Source organism: Lonchura striata, chromosome 3, assembly GCF_046129695.1.
Source record: "Lonchura striata isolate bLonStr1 chromosome 3, bLonStr1.mat, whole genome shotgun sequence".
NCBI lineage: Eukaryota > Metazoa > Chordata > Aves > Passeriformes > Estrildidae > Lonchura > Lonchura striata.
This window is the reverse complement of record NC_134605.1, coordinates 93,227,729-93,244,585: the sequence shown is the minus strand read 5'-3', so window position 1 is coordinate 93,244,585 and position 16,857 is coordinate 93,227,729. Positions and strand designations below refer to the sequence as shown.

Sequence of the window (16,857 nt, the reverse complement as noted above, 5' to 3'; positions counted from 1 at the left end):
TCATCTCTATGAATCTCTTTTTTTTTTCCTCTCAGGGAATCTAAGATTTCTTCTGGTGAAAAGATGAAGATTGGAGGTGGAGAAGATGTTGCCTGGTTGCAGATAAGTGAGCCCACTGAAAAGGATAAGGGGAACTACACCTTTGAAATCTTTGGTGGCAAGGAATCCTACAAACGCACGCTTGATCTGTCTGGGCAAGGTATCTTTAAAAGATCAGATTTGTATTGTGCCTTTTCATATATTATGCAGATTTTATTGGAAATAGAGGAATTACAGTAAGAAGAGATAGTCTTTGATCAGAACCAGCCATAGGTAAGTTTTATAACTGTTATTATCTTTTTAGTCTTGTATCTGTTTTCAGTACCAGCTGCATTAGTTTTCAGGGGTCTGGTTTCTCATTGTGCTACTGTGTGACTTTGTACAGGTTTTAAAAGAGCTTTTAACATGGGTATGTGTTTAACTATTTATTGAGCCCCAGTGAAAGTTGTGTTGATGGAAAATAACCCTCTCAATTGTTTTGTTGCAGCTTTTGATGAGGCATATGAAGAGTTTCAGCGACTCAAGTAAGTGATGCATCTTTTATATTTTAATGCTATAACAATAGTGTCAGCAGTGTCAAAATATATTTTATTATTAATTTTATCAATAACATTATATGTTTGTCTTTCTTTCTCAACAACTTTAGGGCAGCTGCTTTTGCTGAGAAGAGTAAGTTTATTTTACATTTTATCATAGGTGTTTTATGTGATCTAGTGTTCTTTTTAAAGCATTCATCATGATATGCTTCCATAACTTACTGAGTTCTGTGGCTACAGAAATCCTCTGTTAGCACTAAATATTGCAATAACAATAGTAATTTGTGGATTTTGTTGTCTTTAATTGCAATGGAAATGCGCTAAACGTGTCACATATTTTGCAAGCCTCCACTGTATCTTCTTGTGTCTGCAGAGATTTGGTGAAGTGTGACTTGTGTGTCATAAAAAGAGGTGTTGAGTCTGAAAGCTGCTGAGAATACTGAATATTGGGATCTATCTATTAAGTAAAAAATTGCCAGCTGCTGCCTGTTCTGCACTGCGTGCTGAGACAGACTGTGGGGAAGCTCATTGCAGTTAGGGACTGTAGGAGTACTGGAAATGATATCAATTCCCTGGTGATGACATGATGCTTCTGTCCACAAGGTCCATGGCAGAACAAATTTTTCCTTAGGTTTTGGATACCACCAAGATGCTAAAATCACCCTCCTTACTTTGCTCTGGGCCCAAAACATAAACTGTTAAGCTCAGCAGTACTTTCTAGGTTGTTACGCGTATCAGTTTAGAATGCTGTGGCACAATCTCAGCCAAAGAAATCTAAAGGGACTATACAACACTTCAAACACCTCCCAAAATATCACAAAAATTGTATTTTTAAAAAAAGATTTTAAAAAAGGCAAAAAAAAAAAAAAGCTGTGAGTCATGACTCCAAAATCATTAAAAAATTAGTAATTTTGAGGTCTAAACTTCACACGGTCATCATATTTTTCTTTAACTCCTAGATCGTGGTAAAGTCATTGGTGGTTTGCCTGATGTTGTCACTATAATGGATGGGAAGGTAAGGACAGTTTCTGTCATGCTGAGCAGTGAGAGGTTTGCTTTGATGTCAAAAGGTGAGGGAATGAAAATGGTTTCATAGAAACTGAAAGCAGAAGGAGAATAATTTTATTTTTAGTTCACAACTATTATTTCATAAGTAGAACAGACCGAAATTATCTAAAATGACTGTTGAATATAACTGCTAAGTTTTTAATATCAACTTATTAAGACTTGATTAATTATTATAATTTAATTATTAATGTCTCTTAAATGACATCACTTTTGAAAGCAATAGCAATTAAAAGTTGCCATGTTAAAAAAAGGACAGAAAGAATAAAATGCATACTAATAGACACAAGTTATTTTCCCAAAATTTTATATTTGTGTTTGCATCACCATTCCTTTAAATATCTTACAGTTAGTCTAGGTCCTATATGATATTAGTTAACTTTGCCTCCTACACAATATCACTTCCAAGAATACTCACAGACTCAGCTTGCCACTAGATTGCGCCCATAGTATGTAAATCTTCCTTCAGCATTCTGACTTTGGATGCATGAATTGTGCAAGACCACTTGTATTTGTGACCACATGCTGCTTTGGTCACTGAAAATTTCTTCCTGTTTTAATTTTACTAAGTTATATCACACCTATTCAGTCATCATCAATCAAGAAAAACATTCCTCAAAAACATGCATGGGTGAACACAGATGGACTTTCTCAGCTCCCTCTGTATCAGGATTTGGTAAAACCTGAAGGGGAATGTGGAGGGAATATAATGAAGAATTCTGGTAGAAATTGTCAGTTTGGGGTTGTTTATGCTAAGGGTTTTCTTTGTTTTATTTTTTCCTGTTTTCTTTTGCCTTTTCTTTCCTAACACAATGCTGCATATGTTAAATTCTTAAGGTGATTTTATCTAGGGCCAAATTTTGTGCACAGTGAGTTTTCAGCAAATGTAAAAAAAGTACAGACTAAGCAATGCAACTTCTCAGATATTTCTTTCATTTTTTCTGTAATCACTATACCTAAATACATGAAGCTTATGCACATACACTTAGAGCGTGGTCAAAATGGAGTTCAGCATTACATCTATAAAAATTTGGAAGAATGCTCATGAAAATTTTACAAGCTCCTTAAATCTCAGTTTGGTCCTTGAGAAATGCTAAGCTGCCAGCATGGTCCATTACATGATGTCAGCTATTTTCTGAATGTGCCTCACATGCATGAAACACATGGCCAGATGGGACACCACTGTGAGCAACCTTGTCTAGCGGAAGGTGTCCCTGCCTGTGGAAGATGTCCCTCCCCATGGCAGGGGGATGGCAAGCAGATGATCTTTAGTGTGCCTTCTAACCCGAACCATTCTATGATTTTGAGAGCACTTTACCAGTATTTATATATTATTTATTCTCCATAAAATATTTCCTCTTTTTCAGGCAGACACACCTGGAATCGATGTCCAGTGATTCATGTTATGTATTCTATTTTTAAGTGATTTTTTTTTTAATCATCTCAAGCAATAACCTCAGGAGGCCTTGGTCAGGAAAGATTTGCTCAGTTCTCCTCCCTGCTGTGTACAGGGAAGCTTCAAGGATGTTTTTAAAACTATCATTGCCTGAACCTCATGTCAGACTAATGGGTTGTCAGGAGTCTCCTGCAGGCAGGACTGCAACGACAGTCCAACTTACTGTCTGCAGACACTGCAGCTCTGAGGCTATTGCTGTCTCACAGTTACTGGTGAGATGGTGGAAAGTCTGAATCAAGGAAAAAAGAAATATTAGGGACTCTACTTTTCAGTCTTCAGGAACATGATACTTGATAATTAGTTTAATTAGCTAAGAATAAGAAATGCCTAAAAACAATACAGAGGTTAAAGAAATCTTACTGATCTCAAAATTACTTCTGTTTATCTCCCTCAGACACTGAATCTGACCTGTACTGTATTTGGAAATCCTGACCCTGAAGTGGTTTGGTTCAAGAATGACAAGGCCTTTGAAATTGATGAGCACTATGCATTTTCACTGGAACAAGGGAAATATGCCAGTTTAACCATCAAGGGGGTGACTTCAGAAGATTCAGGCAAATACAGCATCCATGTTAAGAACAAGTATGGTGGGGAAACAGTGGATGTCACTATAAGTGTGTACAGACATGGTGAAAAAATGCCTGAAATTAAGCCCGGTCAACTTGCTAAACCCAAGCCAATACCACCATCAGAAGAAGTCCTCAAACCTGAGGGCAAATGAAGATTCTGTAACAAGTGAAGCTTCACCCTATGTTTGACAAACAGAATAGAATACCTATGCTGTATTTGAGCTATTGTCACACAAAATTAATTTTTAATGTCCAAAGGGAAGCTGAGTTTTTAAGTTTGCTTAAGGAGGTAGCTGTGCTGTGGTGCTGTACACATCTGCAACAATCTCATTTTGAATGCATATAATAGAGTAGGACTTGCAAACAGTGAAAAGACAAATTCCTGCCAGGGGTTCCCGTATGAGATGGCAAGTTTCAAAGACATACAAACTTACAGTAAACTTTCATTTTCACGTTTGTCAATCCTCTGCAAAAAAACAAAAAACCAAAAAAAACAACAAAAAACAAAACAAGCCAATCCCAAACTCCAAGCAATCCAACAAGCCTCTGAGAACAAATGTCCCATCAGTAAAGGTGGTGAACTGCAGTTAGATATTTAGAGATGGTCCTTTTGGTTTTGAAGCCCTTGGTCCTGTAAGTTTATTGAGTAGTCTTGCTTTAGTAGTGATACTCTTGTTCTATCAATAGTGTGACAAATGACATTGTTCTGTCAATACTGTGACATTTTACAAATGTTCACTCTTTACTCACTGAACCATAGGCTGGCTGTATTTTGTTTTTCCTGCTTTGTGCTAATAAAACTTTAGAAGTCACCTTCGCTACTCACTACTCCAAATCACTCCTAACTAGTTCTATTTACTCTTCATTGTTTAATTATTGCTTATTGCACAATTTCACAGCTGGTAGCATGCAGTCTATCGACTTTCAATAAAGAATGCAAATTATGGTTAATCACAGTCACTAGATGGCACTTGCAATATTAATTTTATTTTTTACAATACAGGTCAAGCTTAAACTGGCACCAGAAGATATGTATACAATTCAGTCACTTAAGATAATTATGTATTTGATTCTCCTCTCAGTGAAAAGAACAAGGGAACTCTTCCATGGGTGAAGTGATGTTCTTCTAGGCAAAATTTTCAATGCATTCTTATTGTGAAACATTCAAATAGGATGGGCATCATTTGCTCACATATCTCTCATACAATACATAACTGAGTGTTTGCAGTGATGGCTTTTTTGGATCAGGTTCCCTGTTCAATAAAAAACCACCTATATACCTAGAAGAAATTTTGATCCTTGCTGTGCAGCTTCCAGCAAAGAGTTCTAATGGTAACACCTGCGATACACATTGAAGGCAGCCCTCCTCTCTTGTGACTTCTTCCAGTTTCTAGGATAAATGAGATGAAAAGGGAGCATTGTGGGAGATGGGAGCTTGGATGAGGGGTAACACACAGAAATGGCACTGCAAAATCTTTACTGAAGAAACTGGATGAAAGAGATTGGCTCAAGTATTCAGACTAGAAATTTGTTTTTGAGGTCACTGCTGAAAGCTGATGCTGAGTCTTTCATGCTGAGTTTCAACTTCTGAGTTTAAGTGTGGGAAATATAGAAAGAATTGTTCTGACTTCTCTTCCCCCTCCCCAGCCTGCCCATAGCAGACAAACTGAAAAAAAACCCAAAAAAACCAGGAAAATGGACAGTTTTGGAGCAAATTTAATTTCAAGGTTTCCTTTTTTTCTTTTTTTCAAATTGCATTTTGGTGACATAAGCCTTTCATTGTTTTGTCTGGAACCCAATTCACTTGAACCACAATGTTTTTTGTTTTGGAGAAAGATGAAAAGCAGATGAAATGAGAAACCAACTTACAATCTGTCAGATGCAGTAGGTTGGAGCACACATCTGGGAGACAAAAAAGTAGCAATCCCCTCCTTCCTCCTTCCCAACCATGGATATTTGAACTACTATTTTTGACTATTGAGGATAGTACACTAATGCTGAATTTGGTTTGTATTTGGAAGTGCTGCCTCTATTTATGTGTTTGTTTGTTTGTTTGTTTGTCCTTTACTTTACCTGTCTGGGTAAACAGACTGAAAAAGAGACTAGACCTAGGCATCCTGCCTCTCACATGAGCTTTTAAATGCTAGATTTGAGAGGTTCCTCCCTTTCTTGAATTTTTTCCTAATTTTTAGTAGTCAAGGAGGGATTGAGGTCGTGGCAGTGTAAACTAGTTAGGAACTTGATGGTTTGAACAAGTAATGATGAGAATGGATTCACTGTAGTTTCAAATTCTCCAAAGACTGCAAACCTCCTTTGCCTCACATTGATACCTCTAAGTAGTCATGATAAAAAACAACAGGCCAGCTCTGGAAAGGAAATAGCCTTTGATCACACTTTATTAAAAGATGATTTGATTTTAAATAAAAATATTTTGAAATATTTTTGTGCCCAGAGCAAATGAGCAGTGAGTTTAATATTTAAGTACAATACAAACATCTAGGAGTTATACTAAATGGTGATAAAAAAATACTTTTTCTGGGGTGAAAACTTGTGGTTAGGGATCCATATTCTGCCTCTGGTCATTGAATGAAAGTGTCCAAGATGTTCAGTGACTGAAGAACATGGTACTAACATGAAATAGCTAAGTTAGGAGATTTTAAGACACAAAAAAAAGTAAGGATTTACCATTTGAGTATTTTTCAAATAAGAAAATATATTTTTTATAGGAATCCATCATCACAAGAACTTCAGAAAGTCTCAATAAAATAAACCCTATTTTCTTCTTTTTAATTCTAATTTCTTATTAAAGGTATTTAAGATTTTCAAAATCTTATTATGGCAGGCTCACAAAACATCAGAGCCAGTCTCTGTAGCATACAAAGTGAGTATCAGCAGGAATTTAATATTATTCTTATCTCCTTCTACACAGTACACAGGTTAATTTTAGCTGACACTATCAAATTACTGCATGTTATGGCAGCTTTTCGGAGGTATCCTTGGGCACAGCAGACAAGGTTAGTCTCTTCTCTGCTGTACATTTTGCTGGCCTTCTTACTTAAAGAAGTTTCACTTATTTCCTTCCAGGCAAACAGAAATAATTTATTATGACAGCTAATCCTCTGCTGAAGTACAGAAATTATCATTCACAGGAACATTGTATTCTAAAGGCTAAGGACTTCCTAGAAACTCTTTCACATATTTCAGTGTTCAGTGTACATTTGGTTCCTTTGTACTCATTTAAAAATCTTGTTATCAGTTCCAGGAAATGAATTTGTTCCACTCTGTTTAAAAGGGACTATCTTTTTGGAGGCTATGTGCACCTGGTTGCTAGGAGGGGTAATACAATCGGATGGATATCAGAGAGACAAAAATGATGCTCTGGTAATCTATTCAGATGGAGTATGTGGTGAGGCATATTAGCGTTTGCACATGCCCTCCACAGACCTGGTGTTAGCATTAGTTTAATTAATAAACATTTGAAGGGGCAAAACAAGAAGGTTGGATGCCAAATTAACTTATTCACACTGAGGTCAAAGGAGATGGACTCATTTATACTGCATGTGAATCTATTATTTTTAGAAAGCCAGGAGCCCATTACGGTGAACTAGCTGTTTCTGTTACCTTTAAGAAGAAATGTTTCTATTAGAATGATTTTCTGTCGCACTGGTGAGTTTTGTGTTGTCTGAGTTCCATGTTGTGCTTTTCTGGGCAATGCTAGCGTGAAATGGAGCATCGCTGCCTTGTCACGGCAGGCAGATAAGATGTCAGCCAGTTGTGCTGATGGGCCAAAGCTGTAGCTGTGCCTGTCATGTTGGCATTCTGCTGCAAGGCTGGCAAGGCTGCCTTTTCTCCAAGCACCTGCTTACTTTGAGGCTGCTTTGATATGTTACTGTTTATTTGCTGGAAAACAGGTTTTATGAAAATTCCTCCTAAGGCCAGCTTACAGGTGCTTTTTATAAGAAGATGATTTTTTTAATGACAGTGTTTGCCTCTAGTATAAGCCCATAAGGCTCACTTGCATCCCACAGCTCAAAAACTTGTACACACTTCATTAATTTGCTCTTGTACGGAGACAGAGGTTCAGTGATAATAGCACCTTAAGTGATGTTAAGGAACAGACAATTTTTAAAGGCAACTTTGCAATATAAAAAAGCACTTTATTATCTTTCTTTCTGAGAATAAAGCTGAGAATAAAACCTCTAGATGGCAGCAGAAGAACAAGGTAGAAATAAGTAGGTTTTAAAAAGTTCTGCCAGCTATAGCATATCCATCATTTTGATGCAAACACATCACTTAGGCAATGGGAGATTATTAAAAGCATTATACTTATGCCAGTGACAAGGACAGGTCCAGCAAACGACTGTTTCCTGGAAATAGCAGGTGATTTTGCAGGCAATAACACTGCCTCTTAATCTTTTCATGACACACATTAAGAGGTTAAGCATGCCTTGTAAAATATTGCAAGACTCATTTTAGATCAAGTTTTCTCCTTAGGATATGAAAACCCCAGAGTATCAACCATATTTATGAAGGAAGATTTGAGCTTTAGCTCTGAATGCAAGTCTCTCAGACTTAACATCTTCCACAGGTTTCCAAAACACTGTTTCAATACTGTAAAGCCCATGCCCTGCAATTTTTATTCAGTCTTTACTAAGGGATTATTCAATTTAAAATTAACGTGAGATGTGTGAGCAAGGAGCAGTTCTGGCTCTCAGCATTGCCTCTGCAAGATTCAGTGATGTCAAGACCTGTAAGAAACTACCACTAGCCTTCTACATTAAAATTTAATTCCTCATTGGAATGTGCCTGTAACTCAGTACTAGCTTTGTCCTCAGGTAGCTCAAGGCTTATCACACTGCTGTATTTTAAAAATAGTGCACTTGTCTTCACGTCTTTTTTTGGTGAACATTTCAACTTACTATGGGTTCAGTAAAGGACTGTTAACTTGCAATAAACATGTGCCATTTTTTAGGTTAATGTAACTTCATTTTATGCTATTGTTTCTCCTCTGTTACATTCACATTGTACAGCTGACATCTGATAGGAAAAAGAGACTTAGACACTCTACTACAGTTAGAAGTGATATGGTTAATAGCTGCAGCTAAAGCCTTTCCCATAGTATTCTAAGTTATCCAGCAAGGTTACCCAATGCAGATTTCACCAAGTACCATCACATCCCAAGAGTGAATCTGCCCTCCACCCTGCTGAGGGCCTCTGTGGGAAGCCATTATCCATCCAAGGACATTGGTGCACACAGCATGGAGAAGAGAGGCAGATGGAAAGAACTACAGCTTCTGTTAAAAACTGAGCCAGTGCAGCTCTTTACCATTTTAAATCACAGTACAAATGGTGATCAAAATTTTAGTCTTCTGGCTTGGTGACCTCCACTGGACAATTTTGAATAAAGAAGTGCACTAAAAGCCAATCCAACAATTGTAAATCAACCCAAAGCCAGCCCTTCTGATTGAAAGGTAGTATGTGAAAAAGAACCCCATATAGTCATGTGCCACTTTAGCTGCCTGGGAAAAAAAATCTTTCCACATATGAAAATGGCAATCAACCTCCTGCATGGTGCTTAATGGGAGGTAAAACACAAGACAACTCCCTGGCTGGGAGTTATGAGGCCACATGCAGATATCTCCATCTGAGCTAATCACTGAAACTCCTGTCTTGGAAATGGAGAGAAACAAGTACCAGTAGCGCACAAGTCATGTCATTCCAAAGCAGGTCTCTCAAATAAGTGAGAAGAATCATATATTCTTTCCACTGTCTGTAAAGGGAGTTTTGTATAAACTTCTTGGATGGGAGACATCACATTGGCTGATGTTTCAAGTCAGGTGTGATAAAGTCTGCACCATCATTCTCTAATTTAGGTCTTTAGTTGAAGAATCTATTCAGAGATTTCTTTCTTAATGCCAGATTTTTTTTCTGTGTTTTTACAGCCTGTCTTCCTCTACTAAACTCTTGTAATTTGTGATATCCATCTAGTTTCAGTCTGTTGTTTTCCATCAGTCACTTGGTCCTAACTCAGCTGATTCTCATCACTAGGTGTCCTAGGTTGACTGTATGTTGCCTTTATCCCCAATCGTCTGCCCTGTTCATGTTGAATAATAAGTTCTACACCTTTAAGACTTGTTCCAGGAGGGAAGGGGTGGGGGGAAGAAGCGCGGAGTTTGTTTTCAAGAACTGCACTCACTCCTCCACATCCCTGCTCCTGGACTGAGTTGTCTGCGGATGGGCAGACAGCGAGACAGAGCTCTCCTTTGCTTTTTCTAGTTAGTTTTAGCTAGCTGAGGCAAAGCAGTTCCCTGGACTGTGTTTTTTCCCTTTCCCTGGACCTGCTCTGGATGAGCCCCAGCAGAGCAGCAGCAGCAGCGCCGGTGGCCCTGCGGCCGGGCCTGGGCCGCGGCATTGCCAGCACTGAGGGACTGAGCAGAGACTGAGTGAGCCCAGCTGCAGCCCGGGGGGTTTGAATTGTCTCTCTCTTGGAGTGGCAAGAAGTTTTATTGTTTAATATCGTTTAAGTTTTCTTGTTTAATAAACAGGTTTTTTCCACTCTTTCTCCAGAGAAGTATCTTTCCCGAACTGGTTGGGGGGAGGGGCCAATTGAATCTGCTTTCTTAAAAAAACCCTTTTGGGGGTCTTTCCCCAAATTTGCCCTGAACCAGGACACTAGGCCTTTATGAAGACATTGCATTATGTCTTCAAGTCTTTTAAGCATGTAAGTTTTCATCCCACTTTTTGATTGTCCGTGATGCTGCTGTTAGTGTAGGAATTGTTTCTGCCTTTGCTCCTCTCAGTGCCATCTATCTGTAGCAACTTCTCAACCAATGGATGCCATAAGCCTTTCATGGTCTGTTTGTGTCCATTAGCTAAGCCCATAAATGTGCCTTGTGCAGTTTCTCTGTTGTGCTGGCAAAGCAGACCCTCTGGCTGGAGAAGCACCATTCTGTGGTTCTGATAAGTCCAAATTCTTCTGCCCAAGGCAGCTCAGTAACTGGCAAAAGCTCTGAATACTCCTGCTTCTGGGCTAGAATCTGTCTGCTTTAGCCTTCTGTTTGCCTAGTTCCAGTTGTCTTTCTGTTCAGTTCTGTTACTCTCTAGGTTTTGTAATTTCTTGGTATGATTTGTCCTCCTCTGTCATTTAGTCCTGCTTTAATGGCAGAATCTGTCCCAGGAAATAAAAGAACACAAGGCTTACTTTTCTATTCCCTATACCAACACCCTGTACATACCACATTTACCTCTTCTAGTGCCCACCACAAACTTCAGTGTCAGCTGGAGACAGTACTTACCCACCCTAACTTCAGATAAAGAGCTGTTTAGGAGTGTGGAAGCTGACCTGCACCAAAACTTTGCTAAGGTGAGTCCAAACAAATAAAAGTGCTAGCTAATTAAGTTCAGTGCTGATGCCTTAGCACTGGTTAATTTTCTCAGAAGTTGTAACTGAGGTGTCCAAGCACCAGTAGCCATATGAAATGTGTATGTGATAGCATCAAGACTTAGTGACTTATTAGTAAGTAAATAATTAGGGCTACATGGCCTACTGGTCTAATAACCACTTTTCAGTGAGCAAGCCTGTCCTAATGAAAGTGGAATGTTTGATTCAGCAGCTCGTGAATCTTGTACTGTTGGTAGGTGAACCCAGCATTTCTAGATGTTGACCCTTTCCTGTTTGTGATGCCTTATTATCATTCACCTAATAATAATCATTCACCTTTCAACTAATTTTTGGGTAGTTTAAGGGATAATGTGTTATGATTAATTGGCACATTTATACTTGAACTCATCTGCAAGATAACAAAATTTTGCAGGCTTAAACCTTAAACTTCCTAATTTTCTTGGATTTTGGATAGACCTCCAGGTCATGTACAGTAAATACCTGTGGCAGCTTTGGCTGTTAAAGGTTATGTTCTGACCTTTCAGGAACAGGTTGGGCTCTTGTATGATCTTTTTGCTTATCTTGGTGCATATCCCCTGCTGCTGCAGTCTGGCATTTATGACTCGTCAATGGGATTCCAATTTTTCTCTTTTCCTCTACGCATGACATGCAAACCTGTTTCACTTTGTCATGAGGTCTTAAATCGACTTTTGTGTTCTCTTTAAACACATGCACAGCTCTCCTATTAGAAAGGCAGTTAAATTCCTATGAATATTATTTTTTCAGGCTTACTCATATGAAGTAAGTCTGTGTCCCATCCTTTTGTGACTGCCTGAAGTTGTCCTGCCACAAATCAGAGAATATCTCTTGCAGACCTCTCCATCTTCTACATCATTACGTGTTATGGTTTAGCACCAACTGGCAGCTGAGCACCATGGATCTGCTTGCTCACTTCCCCCAGCTCTTCACCCTGGTGGGGTGCAGAATGGGAAAGAAAATGCAAACTTTGAGGGTTGAGATCATTACAATTTAATAATTTAAAATAACAAATACCACTACTACTAATAATAATTGTAATGAAAAAGGGTGAGAGGGAAATAAAATCCAAGAGAAACAGGTGGTGCTCAGTACAGTTACTCACCACATGCTGACCAATGTCCAGACTATTACTGGGCAACAATCAGCAACACCCAGCCAATTGTCTCCAGTTTATAGGCTGAGCATGACATTCTTTGGTGTGGAATATCCCTTTGTCCAGTTCAGGTTAGCTTTCGTAGCTATACTCCCTCCCATCTTCTTGTACATCTGCTTGCTGGCAGAGCATGAGACACTGAAAAGTCCTTTATTTAGAGTAAGTACTATGAGCAACTAAAACATCAGTGTGTTACCAAGATCATTCTCATACTAAATCCAAAATGCAGAACTTTACAAGCTATTAAGAAGAAAATTAACTTTATCCCAGCTGGAATCAGGACATCAAATCACCTGTATTGTAACCCATTTAATTAGCTATGACTTCCCCTTTCAGAAACATCCTTACCTCAGAGTAGTGAAGATTCAGGAGCATCACTTTCCAAGCTCTGCACAATACATTCTGATGGGCTCTGATCAGGCCTCATGTCCATTTGATAACAAAATGTATGACTATGTCATTCCAAAGAACATAGCTAGTAATTCCCCTTCCATCAGAGCACATCTCATTGGGCCTGACAGGCTTTAATTGAAAATGCCATGGGCTAATGACTTTACAGTAGTTGTGCTCCCAAGTCTCCTCCTGAGGCCTCAGACTGTAATTAAAGATGCTCCACAGGCATTTCAGGATTGGCAGCTTACTTATATCTGTCTTTATTCTTTCAGATATCTTGTATTTTGATGTTAAAGAGACAAGGATATTCTGAGTGGCCAAAGGGACCTATGTCTTTAGTCTGAACAGTTAAACAAGTTGAGCCTCTAATGAGTAACCCATCCAGAAAAATGCAGCCAAGACTCGTAGTGCTTTTCCCTTTCAGGAATGAAACTGGGAATAATACCAGCATTAATTCCCTACAGATTGGGCTAACCTTTGGAGGATTGCTTACTCTTTTTGCAGGAGCCATCATTTGCAGCATGAGCTGAATCTGGTTCACATGGTAACAAGCTTGACCCACAGTGTGGAGACACACATAATGTTGACAGCCTAAATGAGCCTTCTTTGAGCTCTCCCTTTTTAGCAGCATGGCTACATGATGGTGGTCTCCCCTGGAGTTGGGAAACCTCTCAAGATTGTGACAGAGAGAGCTTTTACCATAAACTTGCAATATAGTAACTTTGATTTGAGTTGCTAACTTAGATTTTGGCATGTGAACTCTGATATGTTTTGAATCAGATTTCAAATGATTGTACTCTACAGTGAAAATGAACCTTGTCATGGAACTTTGTTACACCACAGCTTTACAGCATCATATTAAACTGCTTTTCCTAATACCTTTGACAGCAGTTATTTTAAGTGATCTAAATTCATGATAGATTGAATGGAGGAGGAGCAGGAAGGGGGATCTGAGGAAGTAAGTTGTCTCTTTCTGTCGTCTTCAAAACTTGTATAACTGTGGCTAAGTCAGTAAATTTTAGTTTGCACATGAGTAGAGATTTCCTAGTGGTAAAAGTGTCTGATGGTTCTGTCACACAGATCAAGCTCTAGCCAGCCCTAGCTGTGCCCTTCTCAGTATCTCTGGACAGTACTGGACCTGCTAAACTTAATATGTAGGGTGACCTGAACCTGGTATTCATGGTGAAAAGTGGGACACTCTCTTCTATCTGATGAGGCGCTAGCTGGGAATTCTTCAGTTTGAAGAGTTTCTTCTCCATACCAGCTGTTCAGATACCAGTAACAGAGCTGCCACAAACTAAAGATTGTGTTTGGGCTACATAATCTGATTTAATGTTCATTTCTGGTTGACTGGCAGTGGGATGGATATAATATAAGGCAGAGCAGGAGCTGCACAGCTATCAGTATTCTCTCTGCAGTGATTTCATCTGTCAAGCTGCATACAACTTTTTGCTTTGGTTTTATAGAGCCAAGATCTTTAATAGAAAAAAAAAAACAAAAACAAACCCAATAAGAGATTCTGTGACCTGCCAGTTGCACTGATGTGTCCCTGATTCTTTGTACTCAGATTCAGTGACTCATTGTGGCCATAACCTCACTGTTTATGTCTCTCTTGCTCTTCTGGCATGGTACAAAACAAATCTCAAGAATCTAGCATATGTTTTTCTCACCTCTAGAAGTACTTTGCTTTCAAAGTTCTCTTTTGTTTTCAGTACCTTGCCATTGGTGCAATAAGTTATTTTGTGAAGAGATGCAGCTCCACCTTTGAAACAAAACAAAAACCCAAAAAAAAAACCAAAAAAAAAAAAAAAACCAAACCAAAACCAAAAAAAAAGGTGGATATTTTGACTGTAATTCTCGGATTTTAAGCTCTGCTTTGTTTTCTTTACTTTTCTGTATGATAATAAATGATTCAGTGATGAATCTACATTTAATTTGAAAGACAAGGAGAAGCTATTTCACATATCTCTTATTTTCCTTTTTATAAATTTTATTTTATTTTGATGGCTAATTTCAGATGGGATATGATTATTCCATCATTTTTTTGACAAGTATTTGATTGAGTGCATAAACTTGTAGAATATGAATCATATTGGAGAAGCTTGGTAACAGCTGCTGCAGTATTCCTTTCAATCCAGAATGGCAAAACTTTAGCTATCATTTACTAGAAGTGCATTTTATAGTGAAAAACTTTAATATATCCGTGTTCAAATTGTTCACAGAAAAGCAAAATTATGAGGATAGGATAGCAGAGAAAAGGTATTGCACTTCAAGCATAAGAAATGTCATGAAAGAAATGTCCTGGGTAGCTGAGGCTTTTAAAAAATTGAGGTTGTGACCTGGAGTAAAATTAGCATGTTGGAATGTAGGAAACTCTGACAACACAGCTCGGAGAAAATAGATATATTGTAATTTGTCCCACCTGTCGCTCTCTACAACTACCTGAAAAGAGGTTGTAGCAAGGTGGGGATTATCCTCCTCTTCCAGAGAATATGGCTTCTAGCAGAACCAAGGAAGGCTTAGGTTGATGACAGGAAGAATTTCTTCATGGTAAGGGTTATAAAGCATTGGAATGGGCTCTCCAGGGAAATGGTGGAGTCACCACCCCTGGAAGCTTTAAAGAAATATCTGGATACAACAATCAATGCCATATTCTAAAGAGTGGTGATTGATCAAAGATTGGACTTGATGAACTTGAAGGTACCCTCCAACCTAATTTATCCTGTGCTTCTGTTAACATTTAAAGAAATGTTTAAAGAAACATTTAAAGAGAACTTGAGTACTTCTACACAGTGACTAATCCACCATAAAAATATCAATTTTTGTCAGGGGTATCCTTCCCTAGAGGGATATATTTTTCAGAGGGGCTACAGCACATATACCTCTACAGACAGATGATTCTGTGTGTTATATGATATACTATGCATGAAGGCATGTGAAAAAAACAGTGTGTGAAAATATGCACAGTGCTATAATCCAGCCATCCTTCTGTTGCTTGAAAAATGACTAATGGTTAAACATTCAACACTGGGTATTATGGGGAAGCAACCCTTCTTGAGGGCAACAGAATTCAGATTGGAAGCAACTTGCTAATTTTCAACAGTGAGATTCAATTAACATGTGGGACATAACTTCAATAGCAGCTGAGAGACAGAGGGTCTTTCTGAATAGATACAGGTTAGTTAAATTACAAGTTATTTAATACTTGCTAGTCAACTGGATTTTTGTTTGTTTATTTTGTTTTTGACTAGGAGGGGAGGGGCTGGCTGGCAGTTCTTTTGTCCAGGCTGGTCACTGATTTTTCTCCTTGCTGTAAAAATCTACAAGGCTATTGCAGTAGTCCCATGTAGTCTTGTCATATTAAGTGGAACCTTAATTCTTTCTCCAGATCATGGATTTAGGGACAAGGTCTTGAATAAAAGAATGAGACCCTGTCATTTTGAAGGGTGTACAACTCAACAGCAATGAGGCATCTATTCTCTTACTGGGGAGGAAAAATTAAGCTTTTATTCACTGTAAAAGATATGTGTTTGCATTCAGAAATGGGGAACATTAAAGACCTTGAGCTGGATGTAGCCCTTTGTATATCATCAGGCTGAAATTTTGAGTCTCAGGCTTGTCATATTATTGAAACAAATGGGGTCATACTAAGTGGCACGTTGTTGGGCACTGGGAAGGTTTGGTCCCCAAGGACTTTATTTGCCAGTGCTAAAATCTGCTTATCAACCAACTGGGCACTCACATTTAATCCTGGTGCTGAAATATTCTTGCAGGTGAATCTTAATTTGTGAGCTCTTTGCATTCTCTTGTGAGTCAAGAAGTTAAACTAATTTGATATTGCACTCCCTTGATAATGAAAAAGGCTGATGAGAACAAGACAGAGTTTACAGTACTGTGAATCATTAAATCATTTTGCATTTCAGTAGCAGGATGATTTATCTTTCAAGTGGTGTTTGTGATAAAGGATGGATAAAACCCATTCAAAAATCATAGTAAAAATACAAATGTTAATTATTTTTTTTATTACAATAAAATTCAAATTTCTGCTAGAAATCATGGCTGAATGGTGGCAGAAGATGCACAAAAAGCCTCATATCTGAGGCTGATATATATCTGATGAGATGTAACGTTGCCAGTGACTGGTATTTCCACTGCATCACCTCATAATTTAGACTTGGAAGTCCTAGACTGATGCTAGTATCTCAGTTTTAATTTAAAACATAAGA

The 16,857-nt window shown here is 38.4% G+C and overlaps 1 protein-coding gene across 2 annotated transcripts in view; it reads left to right on the top strand.

Annotated features, from left to right (window-relative positions):
• MYOM2 (myomesin 2) overlaps positions 1 to 4,621 on the top strand; it is a 119,737-nt gene extending 115,116 nt beyond the window's left edge. For both annotated transcript variants that reach the window (XM_077782382.1, XM_021551264.3), the window contains 5 exons: positions 36 to 199; positions 527 to 563; positions 686 to 708; positions 1,535 to 1,590; positions 3,491 to 4,621. In XM_077782382.1, the coding sequence (XP_077638508.1) occupies positions 36 to 199; positions 527 to 563; positions 686 to 708; positions 1,535 to 1,590; positions 3,491 to 3,817 (607 nt within the window). In that variant the 3' untranslated portion in view covers positions 3,818 to 4,621. The remainder of the gene's footprint in view (positions 1 to 35; positions 200 to 526; positions 564 to 685; positions 709 to 1,534; positions 1,591 to 3,490) is intronic.
• The last annotated feature ends 12,236 nt before the right edge of the window (positions 4,622 to 16,857 follow it).